Source organism: Mustela lutreola, chromosome X, assembly GCF_030435805.1.
Source record: "Mustela lutreola isolate mMusLut2 chromosome X, mMusLut2.pri, whole genome shotgun sequence".
NCBI lineage: Eukaryota > Metazoa > Chordata > Mammalia > Carnivora > Mustelidae > Mustela > Mustela lutreola.
This window is the reverse complement of record NC_081308.1, coordinates 101,235,273-101,260,190: the sequence shown is the minus strand read 5'-3', so window position 1 is coordinate 101,260,190 and position 24,918 is coordinate 101,235,273. Positions and strand designations below refer to the sequence as shown.

The window sequence follows — 24,918 nt, the reverse complement described above, 5'->3', positions numbered from 1 at the left end:
TAATATTACTCTGAGAAATTACAACATCTGTATAGCATTCTTAACATTAACTTAGAAACCCCTGCTCTTTTGTCACGGTGGAATTGTGTTATTAAAATCATTGATGGGGGAAGAACATGGGACTCTTGTTCTTGGGATGATGAGTTCGAGCCCCGTGTTGGGTATAGAGATGAGTTTTTAAAAAATCTTTAAAAAATACACTGATAAGCTTAACCACTTTGTAATATAATGGTGCTATGAAGCTAACTGGGAACTAAACAGAGAAAAGTTAAGTTTTCTCTGATTCATCCCTCCAAGCCACCTAGAATATCTCCACCAAAAACAGTCAAGTGTTTCACGTGTTTTTGTGCTAATAATTTCAAAGAGCGCTAAAACAGCCCCTTTTCCTCGACAAGGACGTTAGCGCTCACCTAGCTTTCTGCGTAACATCTAGTGCTTGCAGTGAGAGAAAGCAAGAAACTGAGATCGGCATTTCTTCGTTTATCAAGCTAAGACCCCAGTTTTTAAACCCAAAAGTACTCATCCCCGGGGGTTGGGGGCGAATTTTTAAAATTTTAATCCTATGTATCTATTTGGGTAGGGAGCTTTGGAAGAGTGTTTGAGGCTTTGGAGCCAAATGATGCAATTGTGAGATGTTCTTCCCTTACTCACACTGCACGCCAACAAGCCCAGTTGCTGCAGTGAATTCTGAGAGTATGACTTCCTTATAGAAGACATATCAAACTATTAACCTCTGCAGAACTCTTCACTATAGAAAACACATTTCAGCCAGATTGACAGAACACTCTGGCTGCAACCTACCTACCAGGTCAGACGTGGAACACACAACCCTCGGTCGTCCCAGTGTTCACTGTGCCCATTTGAAGATTTTTAAAAACCTTAAAAATCCGTTTGAGTAAACAGTGCCACGTAGACAGCGCATGTTTCCACTAGTTTCAAAAGTGTATCTTCAACTCCGTGCGTTTATAAATTTAAAGAGGGAATCTTTGCTGTAATTTGCATATTCTGGGCTTCTAATGAACCTGAACATTTTTCTCTCTGTTAACCATTTGGACTTACGTCTTTCTGACTGGTGTGCTCATAGCATCTACACATTGCCCTTGGGGGTGATTTTTAAATTGTGGAAATTTTTTTAGGCAAGATCAGCACGTTAGCATCACCCTGCTAACCTGATAATTGCTTCGACTTTCTGTTTCTTTTGACCACCTTTGCAATGCTTTCAGTAAAATGATGATCAGACAGTGCTTCTATCTCTCCCCTAATGCTCTTTGAAAAAGTAATTGTTCTCTTTGAACAAGCATACAGTCGAGTGATTCATGTACACTTTGTGAAAGATGGCTTTGGTGCTCTGTGGTTGGTCATTGTTAAGAAAATAAGCTGTGTCCCGTGGCAGGGGGATGGGCTGGAAGGCCTGATGCAATGTACCAACGTAGCAAGATTTGAGTTTGGGACAGAAAAGTGACGAACATACCGCTCTCCTGTGGATAATTTTATAGCATTGATCCAGGCCGAATTTGCTTGATTCAAAGTCAGCATGTGAAAGTGAACCCAAATAGCATTTGTTTTAAGCAGAACTCTGAAATTCTTATTCTTAGATGCATTTACGTAGAACAAAAGCTTTCCTGCATAACTGTCTTCTAAGCTTCAAAGCCATTATCTACTTATCTACTGTAAACACTTGCTTGTTCAAGTTGTGGAGCTGGAGGAAACAGAGGTATTTTATTGTTAGGTAGTCTTAGAAGAATTAGTGGTAATTAACAATCCCACTGTGTTTCTTACTGCCAACATTGTCATGTAGTGTCAACCCTCAGACCGGGAAGTCATTTAGAACATGAAATTGCTTTAGAAAAATTTTCCTGAGTACATTAATCCCTCTGTATGAGGGTTTCTCAATCTCAGCACTCTTGACATTTTTGCCTAAGCACATCTTTGCCGTGGAGAACTTTTCTGTGCCTTGGTGGGAGGTTTAGCCGCATGCCACTAGACGAAGGAAGCACACCCCCCCCTTTGCAACGATAAAACACAGCTCCAGACGTCCCCAAATGTGGGGAGGGGAGAGACAAAATCCCCTTGGTCCCCTGACCTCTTCTTACAACCCCTGGTCTTTTTTATTGCTTTGAACCACATGACTTGAAAAATGAGTATTTAAAAACTTTTGTTTGTCTTTGGAATTACTCAGAGAATCATTCCTTTAAGGAGAGCTTTTACCTCCTTGCAGTGCTGGAAAGCAGTGCTCTTCACATCCAGTCAGTAAACTTGGTGGAAAGGAGACGGAAGAGAATTTTGAATCTGCTGAGAAGGTTGACATGGCATGTACTGTTACTGATGCAGAAATAAAAGGGAGGGCTCTGAATGTTAAAAAGTCAAAGTATGTTGAGACAAAGTCATGAAGAAGATGACTTTAGTGAAGGCTTCTTCAGCAAATTTTGAAGTAATTAATTAGAAAGCCCACCATTTTATCTTGCCAAGAAAGGGCTACATTTTCACATTCTGCTTTTTGATTTTAGGAGCTAGAGACAAATGACAAGCAAACAAGTTGTTATCTGTGATTTCTTCAAAAAAAGCAATTTCCAGGATATGTCATAGGCACAATGTGGCTTCAGCTTCATTCCTGTCTCTTTTACATCTGTGGTTCTATAAAAATCATAATTGGTGGTCATTGAAAGCACTGCGTGAGAAAGAAATGTCCACAAAAATGAGATGCTGTGTTCATTCAAATGACATGCTGAAATTCTCAAGTGCTAGGTTTTGTGCAGAGAATACAGAAAATAATAAAACATTCTCCTTGGATATTTCATTAAAATTATTCTGTTTGAATGGAAATTTTCTGGTTAGGGATCCCAATCACCATCAGTCTATTTCCCACTTGTCCCATTAATTCTGTACTTTTAGGGCACCTGGGTGGCTCAGTGGGTTAAAGCCTCTGCCTTCAGCTCAGGTCATGATCTCAGGGTCCTGGGATGGAGCCCCGGATTGGGCTCTCTGCTCAGCAGGGAGCCTGCTTCCTCCTCTCTCTCTGCCTGCCTCTCTGCCTGCTTGTGATCTCTGTCTGTCAAATAAATAAATAAATAATCTTAAAAAAAAAAAAAAGCTGAACATGCTTAAAAAAAATTCTGTACTTTTAAATGTTGGTCTGCAAAAGCTGTTTAAAAGAATGGGTGAGTGTGTGTATGCTGTATGTCATGTATAGAATTTAATTCTTTTTAAGGCTATTTCTGAAATTAGTAGAAAGCTATATTCATTTTCTGCTATGCTTGTTAAAATCTTATTTAAATTATTCTCTTTATTAAATATCCATGAGGATTGAATAAAACATTGTCATGTATTATTAATTCATTTTTGGTTATACTATGGCTCTAATATTCTCAAGAAAAATTGATGTCACCCTTGAGGCCAGAATTTTGCTAATTATTACAAGATTTAAAGCCATCTCGTTGATGTCTGGATTCAAAAAGCAGGATCTTAAAGTATGGTAGTCTTAAAGTTTTTTTTTCTTGTTCAGACTGGTCAACTGAAGTTACAGGTATGGTAGGGAACAAGTAGTGAAATCTTCATGATATTGGATAGGCCAGAGTTAGAAAAACAAACAATTTGGGGCATCTGGCTGGCTCAGCCGGTAGATCATGTGACTCTTGATCTTGGAGTTGTGGGTTCCAGCCCCATGTTGGGGGTAGAGCTTACTTAAAAAATAAAACCTTAAACAAGAAACAGAAAGGGGCACCTGGGTGGCTCGGTCAGTTAAACATCTGCTTTCAGCTCAGGTCATGATCTCTAGGTGGTGAAATCGAGCTCCATGTCGGGCTCTGCGCTCTGCTTCTCCTCCCTCTGCTCCTCGCTCCCTCTCTCTCGCTCTCAAATAAAAAGAATCGTTAAAAAAAAAAAGAAAAAAGAAAAACAAATAATTCAACATGTAGGAAGTTTGAGGTAAATAGCAAAAGTGGAGCTCCTAGGGCTTGAAGATGGCCTCTCCCTCTTCCTCTCCCAGTGTCCGTATTAGCCATCTATATCATGAACACACAAACCCATTCAGAGCCCCCTGCTCCCTGCTCTTGGGTGATTCAGAGACACTTTTGGCAGTGTGTACCTGAGGAAACCCAGGCCTGCCTAGTCTAAGGGGTAATAAAAGGTTGTACCATGGTAGTCAGTATCCAGTGTAACGTGAGGTCCTTCATTAAATATTTTCCATGATTTCTGTGAAACAAGCTGACCTGTTGACTACAGGTTCTCCAATGCTTTTTATGGCCTGCGAAAAATTATGAATGTAATATATACATGGGCATAGCTCGCATTCATTCTTTTTACTTTTTATTTCTTAGAAAAGATGGAAATGCCACTAGATGATAGCGATTTAACTGAATGATCCCAAAATGATGAGTAAGAGATATTGCTAGAAAAAGAAATTACTTCATGTGTGAGAGTTTTCGTTCCACTGGGGGTTGATTAGAACTATAACTAATGACAGAAGAGGAAGCAGTGTATTACTGTCACAGTTAATCTTTGACTTTTATTAATGGGGTCTTTGGAATTTGGAATCACACTAGATTTATATTCAAATCCTGACCCAACTACTTTTAATATATTTGCAACCCTAGCTAACTTACTTTTAAACTTTTAAACACTGTAGCTCATTTTCCCTACCCTTCATACAAAGGAAATAATAATAGTACCTATTGGATTGGATTATTTTAAGGATTATGTGGCATCATGTGTGTAAATTTCTGGGCAAGTACCTGATACACAGTGACCATTCAATAAATGATAGCTATTGTTTTTACCTTTCTCAAAGTAGATATTCCAAAGTACTTTTAACTGTGAATAACACAATTTGATGTTATTGCTACCTAAACAACACAATACCAAAAGCAATTTCTCTGGCACTAGAGATTAAAAAAAAAAAAAAAAAACCCTTTGTGTGTGTAGTTTTGAATCAGCTTTTAGGTTGATTTCTCACTTCTTTTTTTTTTCTGACCTTGAAAAGTTTTTTACAAATATAGAAGATAATTTCTTCTAGGGTGTACAATTCCATCTATATCGTACTATATCGTAGTCAAATGATTGGCACTAGTTACTGGTTATTTCTCTAAACAATGCCATTATTGTGAATTATATTTCTATAGTATATAAAAGTATAGTATATAAAAGGCAACTTTTAACTTGCCTTTCTTCTGATTTATTCACCTTTTCAGATCTCTAGTGGAAGAGGAGGACCAGCACATGAAATTGTCCCTTGGAAGCAGCGAAATGGGTCTCTCATCCCATCTGCAGTCTTCCAAGGCAGGGACCACACGCATCTTTACCAGCAATACCCACAGTTCGGTGGTGTTACAGGTAATCTATACTGTCCCTTGTATAATATTTAAATGGATTTAAAAACGACCCAGGGTGTTTGTGATGTGGGATGTCAGTGGTGGGGGGTGAGGAGCGTGCATGTGTGTGGACGGGGTGCCCATGGGAACCCTCTGTCCCTGTTGTTCCATTTTGCTGTGAACCTAAAACTTCTCTAAAAAAATTAAGTTCATTAATTTAAAAAAGAGCAAACAAACATCAAGGGAGAAACCTTGAGGGGAAAACTACATAGCTTCCTGATGTTAAAACAAACAAAAAAAAAAACAGAAAAAACAAACCCAGAGTGTACTCTTTGTTTGGTTTGTATGAGGGAGGTCTTGCTGTTGGCCACTTTCTTATAGAATGTTATGTCTGGCAACATTGACTTTCCATTCTGGCTCTGCCGATCTACATATCACCAAGTCCCTACGCTGAATTTCCTGGTTCCTCACTAGTGACCTGTTTTACTGTCACCTTTATCATAGCCTGAAGATCATACTTACTTGCAGTCTCAGCTCGCATTGATGATAGTAGGTGTGGGAGTATGGATAAGGATGGCTGGATGCAAACACACTGTGAGATGTAAGAGGTAATAACTGACCTCAAAGGAGAGGACAGAAATACAATAAAAAGCCAAAAAAATCCCACACAAAACAAAACCCCAACCTATCAAAAACTGCAACCTGGAGCTAATTAGCACAAGGACAAGTAGTCCTGATACTTCCCGCGGTTGTGGACACCCCCTGACCTCTGTTGCATGGCTGAATTAGGAAACAATATACTACTGGATGTTCCTCAATGTCTTCTAGATAGAGCCAAATTATATCAGTGCTCCCTCTAGTAAGATAAAAAAAAATTGTTCTGAATGTATTTTTCAAAGCAATCTCCCCAGGTGAATTTCATGCATATTCCTGGTCAATGACCATTAAGGTAAAGCAGTATATAGTATATAGTATATGGTGTTTGGTAGGCAGTATAGCATATAATGTAATAAGAGAGCCGTCCGCTTGCTGTATGGCTTTGTTGGGTCATGTAATTTTTCTGGGCTTCATTTGTCTTTTCTCCAAAATGTGTCTTGACTAGGAGATCTCTAAATTCCAGTCTAGTTCCCATATGTAATTCCATGAGATCATATCTTCCATTATTTTGGTTTGTAATGGGAGCTAGGTTTTATGATTTGTTGTGTTGTGGGTCTCATCAGCAGAAATGTGAGGGTCAGGAGGGAGAAGCTTGTAATTTTTCTGGGCTTCATTTGTCTTATCTCCAAAATGTATCTTGACTAGGAGATCTCTATGTAAATGGTTTAATTGTTAGTTATTCAAGGCTATGGAGCCTTAGAAACTTTATGCTCAGTGAGAGAAGCCAGGCAGAAAAGGCTGTATTTTATATGATTCCATTCAGACAGAATGGCCAGAAGAGGGAAATATATAGAGACAGAAAGTAGACTACTGGTTCCCTAGAGTTGGAGAGAATGTGAGGATATGAAGGCGCTAACGGCTCTAGGAGTTCTTTTTGAGATGATGAGAATATCCTAGAATTGACTGTGGAATTGTTTGCACACATTATCTGTGAATGTGCTAAAAGCCACTGAACTCTACAATATAAATAAGTGCATTATATAGCATGTCGATTCATCTCAATAAAGCTGTTAAAGTTACAGGACAGTATGTAGTGTATAATCCCATCCATTGGCAGAAAAACTATACAATAAATGGGGCGATTGGGTGGCACAGTTGGTTGAGCACCCGACTCTTGATTTAGACTCAGGTCATGATCTCAGGATCATGAGATCGAGCCCCACGTTGGGCTCAGCTCTCAGCAGCTTGAGATTCTCTCTCCCTCTCCTCCTCCTGCTTGTGCTCTCTTTCTCTCAAATCAATCACTTCTTCAAAAAAGAAAAAGACTATACGATGTATATACATATATACGAATGTAAACGCACAGCAAAAGGTCTGGAAACATTAGGGAGGCTGATGAATGTTATCGTATATTTTCTGCTTTGTAATTGTTCACTTAACTATGGGAAACAAAGTGAGGGTTGCTGGAGGCAGAGGGGTGGTGGGCTGGGGTAACTGGGTGATGGGCATGAAGGAGAGCACTTAATGGAATGAACACTGGGTGTGAGATGCAACTGATGAATCACTACATTCTACCCCTGAAACTAATACTATGGTCTGTTAACTAAATTGAATTGAAATTAAAAATTATATATATATAATATGTTATTATATGCATATATAATATACATAATTGTTATATATTGTTTATATATATATATATATATATATATATATATATATATATATAATTATTGACAAAAACCAGTATGACTGGGTTTTAGATACTTAGACACTTGGCGATATTACCTTGTAGTTCAGCCTTTGTTGGTCCTGACTGGTGAAAGTAACTAGAGAGTTCGTATGGAGTAAAGGTGATCTTTTCATCAGCTGACTTTTGTTGTTGTTATACTATTTTCTATAGTGGCATGGAGCTACCCACTGTCTATCATTATTGCCGAACTTTGCTCTCTTTAAAAGTCCATTAAAGATATGTTCTCACAAATGGAGATTTTTAAGTAGCAGCGGTAACAGAGAACTTTTTCCCTGTATCTAATCTTAGGTGTGTGGTTATCAAGGGAACAAGTTGGAGAAGTGTTTAATGTGTAAAAGTTATCATTGCTTTAAAATTAGCAATCATACAAACTTTGGCTTCAAAAGGCATCGAGAGTCACTGTCAGGGGAAGGGACCCATGGGGAGAAAGTGTTTTCAGAAGTCTCACTCTGCAGGGTTACCCACTGCATACCTCTAGTGGGACAGACATGAGTTTAGGCCAAACCTGGATCCTAATTTTACCCCTAGTTATATGACCTTGGGAGCCCTCCATCCTCCCTGGGCCAGTTTCCTTATCTATGAAATGGTTAAGAGATGTGAGGATTAAATGTGACAATTGATGGGAAAGTGAGGTGCATCATAAATATCCATTTTATTTTACTTCCATGTGAGTCAAAGTCACAGATTAGTTGTCTCTGTTAAACAGGCTTTCGCAAACTCAGCTGTCAAAGAAAGGGCCTAAAGAATTGTGATACCTATTAGGCTTGGATTCCTAGAACCTTGAACAGATCTCCAGAGAATCCATGATGTAGTTAGCAGAGCAAATTGCTTTCACTCAATTAAGGAAGGTTAAGCAGGGTTTGCTTGAGTGGTAACTGGTAAAATCAAGGACTATCTCATTTTCTTCACTCCTTTAGTGCTACTATAGCTATGGTTATTTCCTATGGAAAGTTTCCTACCTTTGGCTTCAGCTATTATCCCAGGTTGTCAGCATTTTTCTTTTACTGCCCCAGTTTATGGTCATTCATTGCCTCGTACTCTTCCTTGGCAATTTTGTGCCGTAAAAACAGCTTTATGGCGATATAATTCATATACCATCTAATTCACCTGTGTAAAGTGCATAATTCAGTGGTTTTAGTTTTTAGTATACTCACGGGCTTTTGCAAATATCACCACAATCTGTTGGAGAACATTATCGTCTGCTCCAAAAGAAACCTTGTATCCATTAGCAGTCACTCCACATTTCCTTCCAACTCTTTGCCCAAACCTAAGCCACCACCAATCTACTCTCTGTCTCTATAGACTTGTCTATTCTGAACATTTCCTACCAATGGAATATGTGGTCTTTTGTGTCTGGCTTCTTTCACTTAGCATCATGTTTTTAAGGTTCATGCATGGTGTAGCCTGTATCAGTGCTTCTTTTCTTTTTATGACTGAATACTATTCCATTATATGGATATACCACTTTTTAAAAAAAAAATTCATCCATTCATTGATGGACATTTGGGTTTTATTTTTTCTACTTTTTGGCTATTATGAGTAATGTTTTGGCTATTATGAGTAATGCTGCTGTGAACCTTCAGGGAGAAGTCTCTGTGGACATGGTTTTATTTATCCATTTATCTTTCATGTATACCTAGGGGTGGAATTGCTGGGTCATACAGTAATTCTGTGTTTTAAACTTCTGAAGAACTGCCAGAGTGTTTTCCAATGTGGCTGCCCCATTTTCCTTTTCCACCCACAGTGCATGAGGATTCCAATTTTAGCACATTCTTGCCAACACTAATTATCTCTGTTTGAGTGTAGCCATATTGGTAGGTGTGATGTGGTATCTCGTGGTTTTGCATTGTACTTCCCTAATGGCTAATGATGTTGACCGTCTTTTCATCTGTGCTTATAGCCATTTGTCTATCATCTTTTAAGAACTGTCTATTCATATCCTTTTCCCAATTTGTAGTTGGGTTATTTATCTTTTTATTCGGTCATAAGAGTTCTTTGTTTATCTTAGATACAAATTCCTTATGAGAACATGACTTATCAGCATTTTTGCCAAGCACCTTTGGTTTTATAGTCCTTTGTTGTTCTGTCATCACTGCCTGGCCAGTCCCCTGGCCTTTTTCATTTCGGTCATATGATCTTTGCTTCTGCTTAACCTTAGTAGAGTTCATAGGACAGATGGTCAAGGCAAATAGCTTGAAGACTTCTGACTTTTCACTATTCTCTACATGTATATTTTTTTCCACACTTCAGTCTTTGCACCCACTTCCTATCCCTAAAATGCCCTTATTTTACTTTTTGTTTCTGGTAAACCCCTGTTTATTCATAATGACCCATATTAAGCAGTAAGTGATAAAACTAGAATTCTAGCTTCGCCCTAAACTCATGTCCTTCCCACAACAGTTATATAATGGATAATCCTGCAGAGTGGGACTTCTGAAAACAGTCACTCCCCATGGGTCTGTCCCCCTGACAGCAACTTTAATTGGCTTTTGAAGCTAGAGTTTGTGGGAGCCAGGCGAAGTTTCCAGCTTCTTCTAGTCCTCCCTCTTAGTCCTTGTTAATATGACCTATCAGTGAGACTCACTACATGTGGGATCTAATTTGTTGTTTCTATATGCCTCTGATCGAGTGCTGAGGTACATGGTGACTGCTTCATAAGTACCCACTATTATTATTGTAAGACTTATTATTGTCATTCAAAGAGGAAATACATACGAAGAGCCTAGCCCATCACCTGGCACAGAGGAAATACTCAGTGCTTTTCACTGCTATTATTTGAATTCTTAGCAGAATAAATGAATTTGGCTGGCAGTTATAAAAACTTTAATATATACTTGCCTCATTGATACTTTAAACAATATTGTGAGGTAGAAAAGGCCAGACTTATTCTCTCCATTTTATAGATTAGGAAACTGAAGCTCAGGGAGTTTGGGAGGCTTACCCGGATCACATAGCCAGTAACTGACAACAGCTAAGAATTGAACACAGGTTTTCTGACTGCAAATTTGTTTTTATAATCTGTTTTTGTGATTTGGTTCTTTTAATCTTACTCTAAACTGTATTATCTTTTAAAATATAATGTCTGTAAATATTAAGTTTTCATTGACAGTTCTATTTGTGTTAAGAATAAAAGTTATTATATATTATACATAATGAAACATAATATGAATATATGAATCATATATATGATGAAATATTACTAAGCCATAAAAAAGGATGAGATTTTGCCATTTATGACAACATGGATGGACCTAGAGTATATTATGTTGAGTGAAATAAGTGAAACAGAGAAAGACAAATACTGTATGATTTCACTTAAATGTAAAATGTAAAAAAAAAAAATCCAAAACAAAAAACCTAAACAAACAAAAGGCAGAAACAGACCCATAAATAGAGAACAAACTGATGGTTACCAGAGGGGAGAAGGTTGGGGGGATGAGCAACATGGGTAAAGGGGGGTGGGAGGTAAAGGCTTTCAGTTACGAAATAAGTAAGTCACAGGAATAGAAGGCACAGCGTATGAAATACAGTCAATGGTATTGTAGTAGTGTCGTATGGTGACAGAGGGTAGCGACACTTGTGATGAGCACAAAGTAACATATAAACTTGTCAAATCACAATATGGCACACCTGAATCTAATGTGACATTCTGTGTCAGCTATACTTCAATTTAAAAAAAGAAGGCATATGGGGTGCGTGGGTGGCTCAGTGGTTTAAGCCTCTGCCTTCAGCTCGGGTCGTGATCTCAGGGTCCTGGGATCAAATCCCGCGTCAGGCTCCCTGCTCAGCGGGGAGCCTGCTTCGCCCTCTCTCTCTGCCAGCCTCTCTCTGCCTGCTTGTGATCTGTCAAATAAATAAATAAAATCTTTTAAAAAAAAGAGAAGGCATAAAGATTTAGGATAAATTATATTACATAAAAGAAAAGCTCAATAATCTAGATTGTTGAAGTTTTAGTCAAAATGAAGCTTTTTATTTATTTCATTTACCTAAAGGGCAGCTAGAATATAGAGAAATGAATATATTATTTTTCTTGGGAATAGCTTTTTTGGCACTCAGGATAGAGTACAATAAATTATCCTACTACTCCCCAGTTGATTGTGTATCATTAAGATACCAGTTGGAAGACAGCCTACCACCTTTCCTTTTAGTCTACTTTAATATATTATTACCCTGCTTTCTTAAATGAGGTTTTATTGTTGTTATTTAGCATGTATTAAAGTAACAGAGAAACTACCACATACCAACTGGTAGTTAGATATGCTATAATACATAATTTCAATTTCTGATTGTTTGTTGCTGGGACAGAGTAATACAGTTTGTTATGATTATTGATCTTGTATCTTGCAACCTCGATAAACCAAATTACTCTTTTTGTCAAGTCTGTAGGATTGTCTACGTAGACAATCATTTTGCCCGTGAATAAAAATATTTATTTCATTCTTTCCAATCTGATGCTTTTTATTTCACTTTCTTGCCTTATTGCACTGCATAGGGACTCCCGAGAAATGTTGAATGGAAGTGGTTGAGTATACATTCTTGCTATTTTGCTGATGTCAGGGAGGAGAACATTCATTCTTTCACCTTTTAAGTATGATGTTAGCTGTCAGTCTGAGGAAGTTCCTTTCTGTTCCTGTTTGCTGAGAGTTGGGTTTCGTGTTTTTAATCACAGAAATGGATTTTGGGGGCGCCTGGGTGGCTCAATGGGTTAAACCTCTGCCTTCGGCTCAGGTCATGATCTCAGGGTCCTGGGATCGAGCCCCGCATTGGGCTCTCTGCTCAGTGGGGAGCCTGCTTCCCCCCACCCCGCCTGCCTCTCTGCCTACTTGTGATCTCTGTCTGTGTGTCAAATAAGTAAATAAAATCTTAAAAAAAAAAAAGATTTAGAAATGGATTTGGGATTTTGTCAAATACTTTTTTGCACCTATTGAGATGATCTCATCATTTTTCTTTTTAATTTGTTACTATTGTAAGTTATATTAAGTGATTTCTGAACACTAAAGAAATCATGCACTGCAGGAATAAACCCCACTTGTTGGTGATGGATTATCCTTTTTATATTTTATTAAATTTTATTTGCTAAAGTTTTAGGAATTTTTGCATCTATGCTCATGAGGAATTTTGGGTTTAGTTTTCTTAATTTTCTTACCATTGTCTGGTGTTGGTATTAGGATAATGCTGGCCTTATACAGTGAGTTGAGACGTGTTCCCTCCTCTTAATTTTTGGGATATATTTGTGTAGCATTGCTGTTATTTCTTCCTTGAATGTTTGACAGAATTCACCAGTGAAAATTTGATTTTATAGGTAGACATATAGCTATTCAATTATGGATTTCTTCTAGAATAACCTTTAGCAGCTTGTATCTTTTGGAATTTATCCATTGCAACTGATTGTCAAATTGATTGGCATACAGTTGTTCATATTTACTTATTATCCTTTTAAAAGCTATACCATCTCTAGTACCATCACCTCTATCAATCCTGGTTTTGGGGCGCCTGGGTGGCTCAGTGGGTTAAGCCGCTGCCTTCGGCTCAGGTCATGATCTCAGGGTCCTGGGATCGAGGCCCACATCGGGCTCTCTGCTCAGCAGGGAGTCTGCTTCCCTCTCTCTCTCTGCCTGCCTCTCCATCTACTTGTGATTTCTCTCTGTCAAATAAATAAATAAAATCTTTAAAAAAAAAAAAAAATCCTGGTTTTGGTCATTTATATTTTTTCTCTTTATCTCCCTAATCTGTCTGGCTAGAGTTTTATCAAATGTATGGATCTTCTCAAAGAACCAGGTTTTGGGGTTTTTATCATGTTTTTCTCTTTTTGTGTCATAGTTCATCAATCACTTCTCTGATCCTTATTATTTCTACTTCCTGCTTTTGGGGATTAATCTGCTCTTCTTTAAAAAAAAAAAAAAAACCTTATTTATTTATTTATTTATTTATTTTAGAGAGCGCATGCATGCGGGCATAGGGAAGGAAGGGCAGAGAGAGAAAGAGTGAGTCTTGAGCAGACTCTGGACCCCTAACTGACTGGGCCACCCAGGTGCCCCGGGGTTAATCTACTCTTGTATTTCTAGTTTCTGAAGGAGGAAGCTGAGATCTTTCATCAGAGTGGTAATAAATGTTCTTTGCTCTGAAATTTGTTTCGTCTGATATTATACTCCTGTCAGCTTTTTTTTTTTCCCCTAAGTAAGCTTTATGCCCAACATGGGGCTTGAACTCACAACCCTAAGATCAAGAATTACATGCTCTACCAGCTGAGCCAGCCAGGCACCCCTATGCCAGCTTTCTTTTAATTTGTGTTAAATTGACAAATCTTTTGCCATCTTTCTACATCTTTACTTTGTAAATTAACATACAGTTAAATGGATTTTTTTATTGGATTGTACCTTTATGAGTTTGTTTGGTTTTTGGTTTTAGTTTTATTTTTACAAGTTTTATTTATTTATTTATTTATTTATTTATAAAGATTTTATTTATTATTTGACAGAGAGAGATACAGTGAGCAAGAGAGGGAACACAAGCAGGGGGAGTGGGAGAGGAAGGAAGCAGACTCCCCGCTGAGCAGGGAGCCTGACACGGGGCCCAATCCCAGGACCCTGGGATCATGACCTGAGCTGAAGGCAGACGCTTAACAAGTGAGCCACCCACGTGCCCCTATTTATTTATTTTTAAAGATTTTTTTTATTCACCTGACAAAGCATGCATGAATGGGGGGCAGAGGGAGAAGCAGGCTCCCAGCTGAGTGGGGAGACCAAGGCGAGGCTTGATCCTGGGATCTGGGATCACAACCTGAGCCGAAGGCAGATGCTTCACCAACTGAACCACCCAGGCGCCCCTCCAGGTATGAGTTTTAACAAATACCTTGTACTTCTTTTACTCTTTGGTAGTCACATTCATCTCTGCCTCTAACTGATCTGTTTCCTGTCTCAACAGTTTTGTCCTTTTGAGAGTATTACATAAATGGCATCGAACACTCTGGAAGCATTTCAGACTGGCTTCTTTCACTCTGTCTAATATCTCTGAGATCCATTCACTTTGTTGTATGTATCAGTTGTTTGTTTCTTTTTATTGTCGAGAAGTATTCCATGGTGTGGAACTTTGCGGGGTCTCTTTTCCATGCTCCTCCGTCTTGACCATCTCCAGTACTGTCCCGTTCTCTAGGGCGCTCTCTGTGGTCCTCTGGCCTGAAAGCTGGGATTTATTCATCCTGTTCTGCCATTCACTGACCACCACTGAACCCAGAGCCTGGTCCAAATGCAGAGACGCATCTATTGCAGAGGAATGACCACAGGTCCTCTGACCAAAGAGGAAGTTTCCTCTCCCTCGGTTTTCGGCCTTTGCCGCCCCCACTGTCACTGTTGCTGCCAACAGGGCCTTGGAATTGCCTGGAGATCAGGACGCAAAAGAGCAGAGGGAAATAAAAGTAAAGTGGATTTTTTCTGCTCTCTCTGAGTTTTGGGACTTTTCTCTGCTCCCTGATGACTGCCTCCAGGTGACATGGTACCTTAACTCCAGTTTGGGATATATTGGGGGGAAAAGTAGGGGCATAGAGTGGAACACTTGCCCTCAGTTTGGTCATACTTTGCATTCTGATTTCCTTCCCTAATTCTTTTGCTTTTATTAACCTATTTTTCATTAACTTTTAAGCTTTGTGGGGTCGCACCAAAACATCATTTATTTATTCTAGGGCAAACTTTTTCCCAGTGCTGAGGCAAATACTTACAAGTACTCTAAGGCCCTAGAAAGATAAGGTTTCCATTTTGGTGATTGGAATGAATTATGCTCAGCCCTTGGTGAGGCTTGCAGTGTTTTCTTGGGCTCCTTCTGGGTGGTTCTTTCCCCAGACAAGTACACTTATCAGTACTCACCTGAATACTTGAGGAAGACTTTTTAAATTGTATTTCATTTTATTTTACTTTATTTTTTTAAAAGATTTTATTTATCCATCTGACAGAGATCACAAGTAGGCAGAGAGGCAGGCAGAGGGGGGGGGGGAAGCAGGCTCCCCGCTGAGCAGAGAGCCCAATGCGGGGCTCAATCCCAGGACTCTGGGATCATGACCTGAGCTGAAGGCAGAGGCTTTAACCCATTGAGCCACCCAGGTGCCCCTTATTTTACTTTATTTTATTTATTTTGTGATCTCCATAGCCCCCTCTCTATGCAGATGTCTTCTCCTGTGTTCTACCCTACAAACTTAGCTGCCTTGACTCCCACAGGACTCCAGGAGAGAATGCTGGGCCTCGCCTGGGTTGCGACTCCCCATACCTCTGTTCTTAGAAAGTCCAGAACAGTCATGGGGCTCATCTAACTTGCCTCTCATCTTTCACAGATCCTTCTCCTTCATGCAGTTTTAAACTTTTTTTTTCATATATTTTGTTTGGTTTTAAGGTGTTCAAGAGGTAAGATAAATCCAGTCCTTGTTATTTCATCTTCGCTGAAAACAAAAAATGTCTAGGATATAATTAAATGCTAAATTGTAAGACTCCAACTAAAGGTGCCTGATTATTTCAGAGATTTGGTTAGAGGTAGCTTTACAAAGGAGGTCAAATTTGAACTAGGCTTTGAAGGAAGGAGGATATTCTATGTGAAAAATAATGTCATAAATAAAAGTACTAGAAAAGAGGTAAGCCTGGTTTTTACCAATGAGCCAGTCTAGACAACAACCTGATAAAGTGGGTCGGAGTACTTAAGAAGATCATGAAAAATAGGGTTGATCAGTTGAGCTGGAGCCAGATTAAAATAATCTTTTAAATTCCAGGGGTGCCTGGCTGGCTCAGGTGGTAGAGCATGCAACTCTTGATCTCAGGGTTATGGGTTTGAGCCCCAGGTTGGGTATAGAGATTACTTAAAATCTTTTTTTAATTTAATTTTATTTATTTATTTGACAGAGATCACAAGTAAGCAGAGAGGTAGGCAGGCGGGTGGGGGGGGGTAGGCTCCCCGCTGAGCAGAGAGCCCAACTCGGGGCTCGATCCCAGGACCCTGAGATCATGACCTGTGCTGAAGGCAGAGGCTTTAGCCCACTGAGCCACCCAGGTGCCCCAAGATCACTTAAAATCTTAAAAAAGCAATACAAAGCAGAAAATCTTTAAATTTCTATGTTGTGATACAACACTGATAGAAAGCCATTGGGAGTTTTTTACTCCACACAGTGTTACATAATAAGAGCAGAGTTTAATTCAGATTAATAAAAACTTTTATATCCAGTCTGTATAGCTCTTTTGCCTTAAACATGCACCTGTTCCTTTTCTGTCCTCTGGATTAAATGAAGAACAGTATCATAAAAACATGGATATGGTATTGTTTTGATCAAATACATTATTACATTTACTTAAAGATGGGAATAAGCCCTTTCTTAACCTTTTCTTGAGTTCCTTTATCTTTGGTCGTAAAACATATTTTCCATTAATAATCTTTATTGCTCTTTTCAGGATGCATTTCCTTTTTATCCCACTTCCTTTTCAATATTATACTGATAAAAACTGATACAAAATGCTAGTAAGTTATTTCGTGCAGAATTTAATGGAAATATTTGCTTATCAGATTGCTTTTTAATGCCCCAAATGATCAATCTAGCTTTTTTCAAAATGACATTATATTGAATGTGAAAGCTATTGACATCCAACCAACTTTTGGTAGTAATTATTTGTAGCTCATATGGTTTCTATATTATAGTTGTGTAATGTCAATGCATATCCCCTTGTGTTTTAATGTGACCATTTAAAAATTTATCAAACTCATTTAAAATGGCTCAGTCTTTCAGGGTATTACATATGTACCTGCCTTTACTTAATAGGATTTGAAGTTTTGATACACTGGGTAAGTTTAATACAGGGAACAGAAAAGCCCTTTTTTTCCCTAATGCTCAGATCTCCCCCCACACACAAAAGTATGTGAAGAAGAAGGAAAAAATAGATGTGGGGAGTTTTATAGGAGAGGGAAAGAGAGATGTTAGAGTAAAGAATCCAAGAACAGATAATAATCTCTGTGTCAGTGGAACCCAAGGCCCAGAAGAAATAGAAAAATAAAGAACTAAAATATGGCTTGGGGCAGAAAGAAGTTCAGTTAAAGCAACAGGAACCATTTTACAGATACTCTAAAAGACTCACTGGAAACTTGGTGCCCTTTTGGTAAAGCAGAGCGGTATCTGTGTTTGGTAAACTCGAACACAAAAAGAGACAACAGACTTTATAGAATTTTGACAAGAGGAATGAATACAAATCTGGTGGAAGAAAATGATTTTATAATAAAAGGGCACATTTTAAGTGTGCAGGCTATCTTTTTTTTTTGGTAAGTTTTTTTTTAATATTTTATTTATTTATCAGAGAGAGAGAGGGAGAGAGTGAGCACAGGCAGACAGAATGGCAGGCAGAGGCAGAGGGAGAAGCAGGCTCCCTGCCGAGCAAGGAGCCCGATGTGGGACTCGATCCCAGGACGCTGGGATCATGACCTGAGCTGAAAGCAGCTGCTTAACCAACTGTATCTAAGTAATCTCTAGACCCAACGTGGGGCTCAAACTCACGTCCGTGCTCCACCAACTGAGCCAGCCAGCTGCCCATGAGGATATCTTTGAGGGTCTTCCTAGAGTTAAATAGGGCCAGAGATTTATGGGAGTGAAAACCAAAGGTAGATATATAGAAGGCAGGTGAGAATAACCTCCCCTTTTCTTTGAATGTGTGCCTTCTTCAGAAAATTAGAGTATAAAAGTTGTTTAGAGAAATGACTGTCTTCTATACAACAGAATATATGGTAGAAGGAACTTTTTTTTTCTCTTGAGACAGAGTGGGGATATACAGATAACAGCATGCAAACAAGATATTTAGAATCTGTATGAAAACAATCTGAATTGACAGATCTTATTTGGATAAAGATAGCAATAATCAGGAATAAAATTGGCAAATATGGAATTGGATGTTGGGATTGTTCATTTATGCAGTTGAAAATAAAGGTTGTGAAATCTACAGAAAGAGAAACTGCTTCATATGTGGTGAAAATAAATGCAGAACCTCACAGAAGCAGACATTTTGGCAAAGGTAGATAAATGAAGCTTAGAATAAAAGAGACTCAGAATGTGGTGAAAGTGGTCTTGGAGCTTCAGCTTCCTTTCTTTGGGGATCCCAGATCATACTGAGGAAGGGCAGAGGATTTTTTTTTTTTAAGATGGTGCAAAGGGAAGCAAAATGATCAGATTTGTGAAGCGTATAAAAACTCCTTGTGTCTTAGCTGAAGCATCCAGATTTTGAGGATGGAGTATATACCTCAACAAGCAGTATTTTAATAGAATGTGGACAAAATGAGAAAGGACACAGATAATGATACAGGAAGTATCAGCTCTTCCTTTGTTCGAAAGGAAAAAGGAGGAATAATAGGGAGTAGGAATGGAGCCCAGTAACATCATTCAGTTCCCAAGTATGAAGTACTTGTAGGAATGGTTTAAAGGCAAAAGGGCTAGCAAATGAACTGAGGGTTTTGTTTGTTTGTCGCTTGGGCTTTTGTAGTTTTTAGTGGAAGAAAATAATGGATTGGATACAATCACTGCTTTTGACAGAATAAGTCATGATTGCCTTTCACAGATAATTATCTGTATAAACCTTAGAGAAGATTCAGGAATTTTTTTCATGCCTAAAAATGAAGCAAAGTGGCATACAGTACCTAGTCTAACTGCATTGGTATTTTGACATCTTTTTTGCCAGTACCCAAGGTATAATCAGTTTCCCAAGATAAACCATATGCTTTAACTTGCCAGTAGCTATTAAAACGTTAAAAATACATCGTCTTCAAACCAGCAATTCCACTTTTATGAATACCTCCCATAGATCTACTTACACAGGTAAGTATATATACAAGGAGGTCTGTTGCAACATTGCTTGTAATGGCAAAAGTTGAGAGTCGGCCCAAGTGTCCAGAGGGGGACAGATGAATAATGAATGGTGCCAGCATGATGGAATCCCCTAAAAAGAATGAAGTAGATCTGTGTGTATAGAATACTGTCCATTTTACGTGCCCAAGTGAATTTTTTTTTAAAGATTTTATTTATTTATTTGACAGAGAGATCACAAGTAGGCAGAGAGCTAGGCAGAGAGAGAAGGGGAAGCAGGCTCCCCGCTGAGCAGAGAGCCCGATGCGGGGCTCGATCCCAGGACACTGAGATCATGACCTGAGCCAAAGGCAGCGGCTTAATCCACTGAGCCACCCAGGCGCCCCCCCAAGTGAATTTTTAACAGGCACAATAATATCTAGAGTATTCTACTTTTTAAAATCCCATTATACATACAAGCAAACGGTACATTATGCATACGTATAAAGAGGCCTGGAGAGGTGCCTGGGTGGCTCAGTATGTTGAGCACCTGCCTTCAGCTCAGGTCATGATCCCAGAGTCCTGGGATCGAGTCCCACGTCAGGGTCCTTGCTCAGTGGGGAAACCTGCTTCTCCTTCTCCTCCCCGGCCCCCCGCTCCCGGCTCATGCTCTCTCTCTCTCTCTCTCGCTTTCTCACTCAAAGAAATAAATAAATTCTGGAAAGAAAGAAAGTGAGGAAGGAAGGGAGGCCCTGGACATATATATATTAAACTGTTAACAATAATTACTTCCTATATGTAGAAATGGTGTTTTAGTTTTCAATTTATATCTTCTATTTTTATAACAAGCATGTATTTCATTTTTTTTTAAACCTGCAATTTGTCTGAGGGAGAAAAAGGCCAAGCCCTTGTGAGTCAACCCTTCCCCACCAACCCTGGTTCAATCCCTCTTCTCTCTTCTTAGCCATTACTGTTTAATACAAAGAAGCACGGTGGGCACAATTGGTTTTTATTATTGGGAGAAGTTTCCCAAATGAAATTCCTGGTTTCTCTTTCAAAACTAAAACTCTGCTCAACATGACCCCATGGTTTTAAAATACCAAGTGGTGGCAGCTTCTTAGTAAAATCAGGGTTGTTTGTTCCTGCGGTAACTGAACATTAATCGAACATATATTAAGTGCCAACTGTGTACCAGGCAGTGGGGAATGCAAACATGCCAGTCCCTCAACCCTTCTATCTGATGGTTCCCTCCATCTCAGTCAGTTTCTTGACAGTCCTGGCCCCACCCCATGGTCACTTTCAGTACTTCTCAGTGCTCGTCTGCCTTTGAAAGGCAATCCCCCTTAAACTTACTGCACCGTAGGCTCCTGTATATGAATTTTCAAAGAGCTACTTTTTACCTTCTGCATGAGACTATTCCCCTACAATGGACATCGCTTCTTACCTTCACTTCTCTAAACAACAGAGGCTGGAGATCATTTAGCAATGGAAAAATGGAAACTATCAAGGGTGGGGTATAGAATGTTTGTGTTTATAGAAGAAAAGAGGCATTTGTGAAAGATTTGATATTTGTGAACAAAAACATATGTCAGTCACTGTTGGAGAAAGAAAAATATGATACATAATCCTGTTCTAAAGTATATGTATAATGTATAAATATTTTTGGAATAAAAATATTTATATCTCTCTCCAGAGAGAAAGTGGCTGGATCACATTATCTCTTTGAAGTTCCAGTTCTGTAGATTCAAGCATTTTCTTTAAAAAGCAATTTAAAAATTATGATGAGAAGATGTTTAGGCTGAGATTTATATTTTACATATGGGGAGGATCAATATTTCTCAAACTGCATTCTTCAGTATGTCATGCCTTTTGCTTCTTAAATCTGTGAAACACAACTTTAAATAAAAGTTTTATTTGGGGTCATTAAAATACGAAGGGGATGGAGTACTCATTGCTGTTAGTTCTTGTTATGTTACATTATTACATTACAATATATATTAGAAAGTAACTTGTATGAGGACCTGCCTGACTTTTAATAATAATATATTACCATTTGGAATTATAGAGTAAATCCTGCTAAAATCTTCATTTCTGAGCTTCAGTATTAAATTACGTATTGTCTCCGTTTTGTGCATTTTACCAGCATATTATCATCTTAAATTGTTGCATTCTCCCAAGAAGAGACCAAAGGAACAACTGTCTATTTGTCATGGGTTGGGATCATCATGGGAGTGAGTGGAAGAGCTAACCAATAGGGCCTCTTCTCGCAAGGGCCCCGAATTGTGGGTGACAACCTATTAATTCTCCACTGAACTTTAGGCATTTGGGAACAATTATGTCCCATGTTAGCCCTACCTGAGCTCTTTTTTCCAAAGGTAATCAAAGTCCAAACTTGATACCTGAAGGATAATTGACCAAGCAGCAGCAATCTTCCGCATATAAGGATATCTAAGACAATCTCTAATTCTCAAAGAGAGGGAACAATCTAGTTAGTAGAAGGGAACTCCTTTCTTGCAATTAACACAGGCTCTCTATACCTTTCTTTCTCACAACAAAAACTGGGGGCGTCTGGGTGGCTCAGTCCATTAAGTGTCCTACTCTTGGTTTTAGCTCAGGTCTTGATCTCAGGGCTGTGAGATGGAGCCCCATGTGGGCTCTGTGCTGGGCGAGGAGCCCGCTTAGAGACCTCTCCCTCTCCCTCTGCCTCTGCCCCTCCACCCTGCCCCCATCCCCATGCTCCCTTATTCTCTCAAATAAAAAATAAATCCTTAAAAAGCAAAAAAAACCCACAAAAGCTAAAAAGAACAGGGTGTGTCCAGAATGTACAATAGAAGAACTATAAATATATTATTACAGAAAGCACATTATCTACCACCCTAATTCGGCACGCAGGAAAATGAAAGCATATGTGGTAATTTCTTTTCAAAATAAGATAAAGCCAGTAGTTGCATAAGGAAGTGAAAGTATATACTCTTCCCATATGTGCTCTTAATCTAAATTAGTCTTAATTTTACCTTTTCCTACTTTGAATTAAATCGTCATCCCACATCAAGTAAGTTGTTTGGTTTTCTTCTGAGTAATTAATTATTCTATTGGTTTTATCTTCTAAAACACCCATCAAATGTATACACAGAATTTTAGTGGACAGAGATTGGCATACCCATTCCACTCTGATTTGTGGCTCAACTCATGCTCTTGGTGTAGGGCTTTGACCAGCTTCGACTTGAAGGATTGCTTTGCGATGTGACCCTGATGCCTGGTGACACAGATGACGCCTTCCCTGTGCATAGAGTCATGATGGCCTCTGCTAGTGATTACTTCAAGGCAATGTTCACAGGTAGGGTGGCTTGTTAAATTCTGCACCCCCTTTAAAACAATCTGAAAAAGGCAGATTTCCATATTTTTGTTTCTAAAGTGAAATTCAATTCCTTAGATCTTGTCTTTCCAAGAAGAAATCGTTTCCAAAGGAATATACACCCAGTACGTGTAGTTGTAGGTGGTGGCTTTTAAAAGTTGGAAACCAGATGTGCCTTTTTCATACTTCCATCCACTTTTGTTTCACAACTTCTTTTTTCCAGCTGCACATCTGGATGCTCTACCAGAGGCTCTGGGTGTGACTAAGACAATCTTGAACCCATCAAAAGATAGGAAGTGACAGGAGAACGTTTTGGAAGCTCTCACATTATATACGACTTCCATTAGTATAAAGCTATTCCTTCTTAAGTACTTTCTTTTAACTGTAAAATATGTAGAAGTCTGACTCTGACATGAATGCTTACATAGAATAAAACTCTTCCTTGATTTTATTGCATCTAATTAGCAGCAGAAGTGAGTTTGACCTTAATTAAATTACCCACCCTCCTTTCATTGAATGTCTTTTTATTTAAGGTGGAATGAAAGAACAAGATTTAATGTGCATTAAGCTTCACGGTGTGAGCAAAGTCGGCTTAAGGAAAATTATTGATTTCATTTATACTGCAAAGCTTTCTCTTAACATGGACAACCTTCAGGACACCCTCGAAGCTGCCAGTTTTCTTCAGATTCTGCCGGTTTTGGACTTCTGCAAAGTATTTCTCATATCTGGGGTAAGCTGTCTTCAAATCTTCAAATCTTTTCCTACAATACAGTCTGGGGTAGCCTGTGGAAAGCCTGGTGAATTGGTGAATTGAAACTTTGGCCCTTAGAGAGAGGACTCAGGGAGTGTGTGTTCTGGAATGAAGTTGAGACCCAAACAGTACAGGTCTTTTTTTATAAAACAGAATCATTTCCTAAAAGCCTTCCGTGTAATCCCATGACATCAGACAGTAATAGTGTTTGATAACAATAAATATACACATTAACCCGTTTACTGATGTTATATGTTTTAATCTGGTTTTGTTTGCCTTCATGATTTTAGGCGGGCAAGCTTTCTTAGGTGGGATTCCATGAAAACATAATCTGAACTCGAAGTCTTTTAAACTAGGCTCAGTAATTTTTTTTTTCTTCCTTCAATATGGGAGCTAGGTCTTGAGAAGTAGTAACACCTGTGTGACAGCCTGTAAGATACAAATGTTAATTCCATAGAAACACATCACCCACTGAATCATTTTTGCCTCTTTTCAAGAGATAGGAGGGGGCACAACTACCAATCAGCGAACTCCATAGCAGTTACATGGTTCCTGAAGGCATCGCCCTATTGAAGACCCTTAAATTATTGACTTCTGGGAAATGAAATGCTTTGGCTGCAAAGAAATATTGCCAAGAAGATTTCTAGAGCTTATAGAGCTGCCTTTTGTGACTAGAAATGATGGCAGTGGTCAATTTTGATATATTTTCTAATTTGTTAAATTAGTGGATAATACATTTTTCTATAATTGATTTAAAGTCATACCAGTTTTTATATTAGTAAATAATTGCTGTTGAGCTTTTTGAACCCTAAGTTTCAAGAGAATATGTCCTAAGTGATTTTATTAATAAGCTACTCCTTATCTTACAGAGTCAGCCCACAGCTAATTTAGCTGGGCTATTGAAAATGTGTTTCGTTCCTGTGTTTCCATTTTAAAGGACTCAGACTACTGTCTCACTATTATTTATAAACTTTTAAATTAACTGCTATTTTTCACACTTTTAAGGCAGTCTGTGTTACAACATTGCTCTGTGTTGCCCTATTCAGTACTATATAAGTAACCACATGAAGTTTATTTCCCGTGATACTGTTTGTCATCCTTACTGAATCTGAACACTGAATTTCCTTTTAACTTAAGCACACGAGATCCTTCCCCTTAGGACCTATAAGCATCTCTCTTCTAGTTTTGTGCCACTGATATCGTCTGATGGCTTCATCTCAAGGAAAATACCGAACTGAATTACATGTATTTTTTTTAAATGTATCAAGGCTAATAATGAACTTAGTAATAACCTGAAGTCTTACATTTATAGACTCTTAACAGTCCTTCACACTGATCTCAACAACACATGGTCATCCTGAGCCAAAC

General features: G+C 38.7%; 1 protein-coding gene across 8 annotated transcripts in view; it reads left to right on the top strand.

The window, feature by feature from the left end:
• KLHL13 (kelch like family member 13) overlaps positions 1-24,918 on the top strand; it is a 202,966-nt gene that overhangs the window by 155,854 nt on the left and 22,194 nt on the right. For all 8 annotated transcript variants that reach the window (XM_059157702.1, XM_059157701.1, XM_059157695.1 and 5 more), the window contains 3 exons: positions 5,187-5,328; positions 22,649-22,781; positions 23,333-23,529. In XM_059157702.1, coding sequence (XP_059013685.1) covers positions 5,215-5,328; positions 22,649-22,781; positions 23,333-23,529 — 444 coding nt within the window. In that variant the 5' untranslated portion in view covers positions 5,187-5,214. The remainder of the gene's footprint in view (positions 1-5,186; positions 5,329-22,648; positions 22,782-23,332; positions 23,530-24,918) is intronic.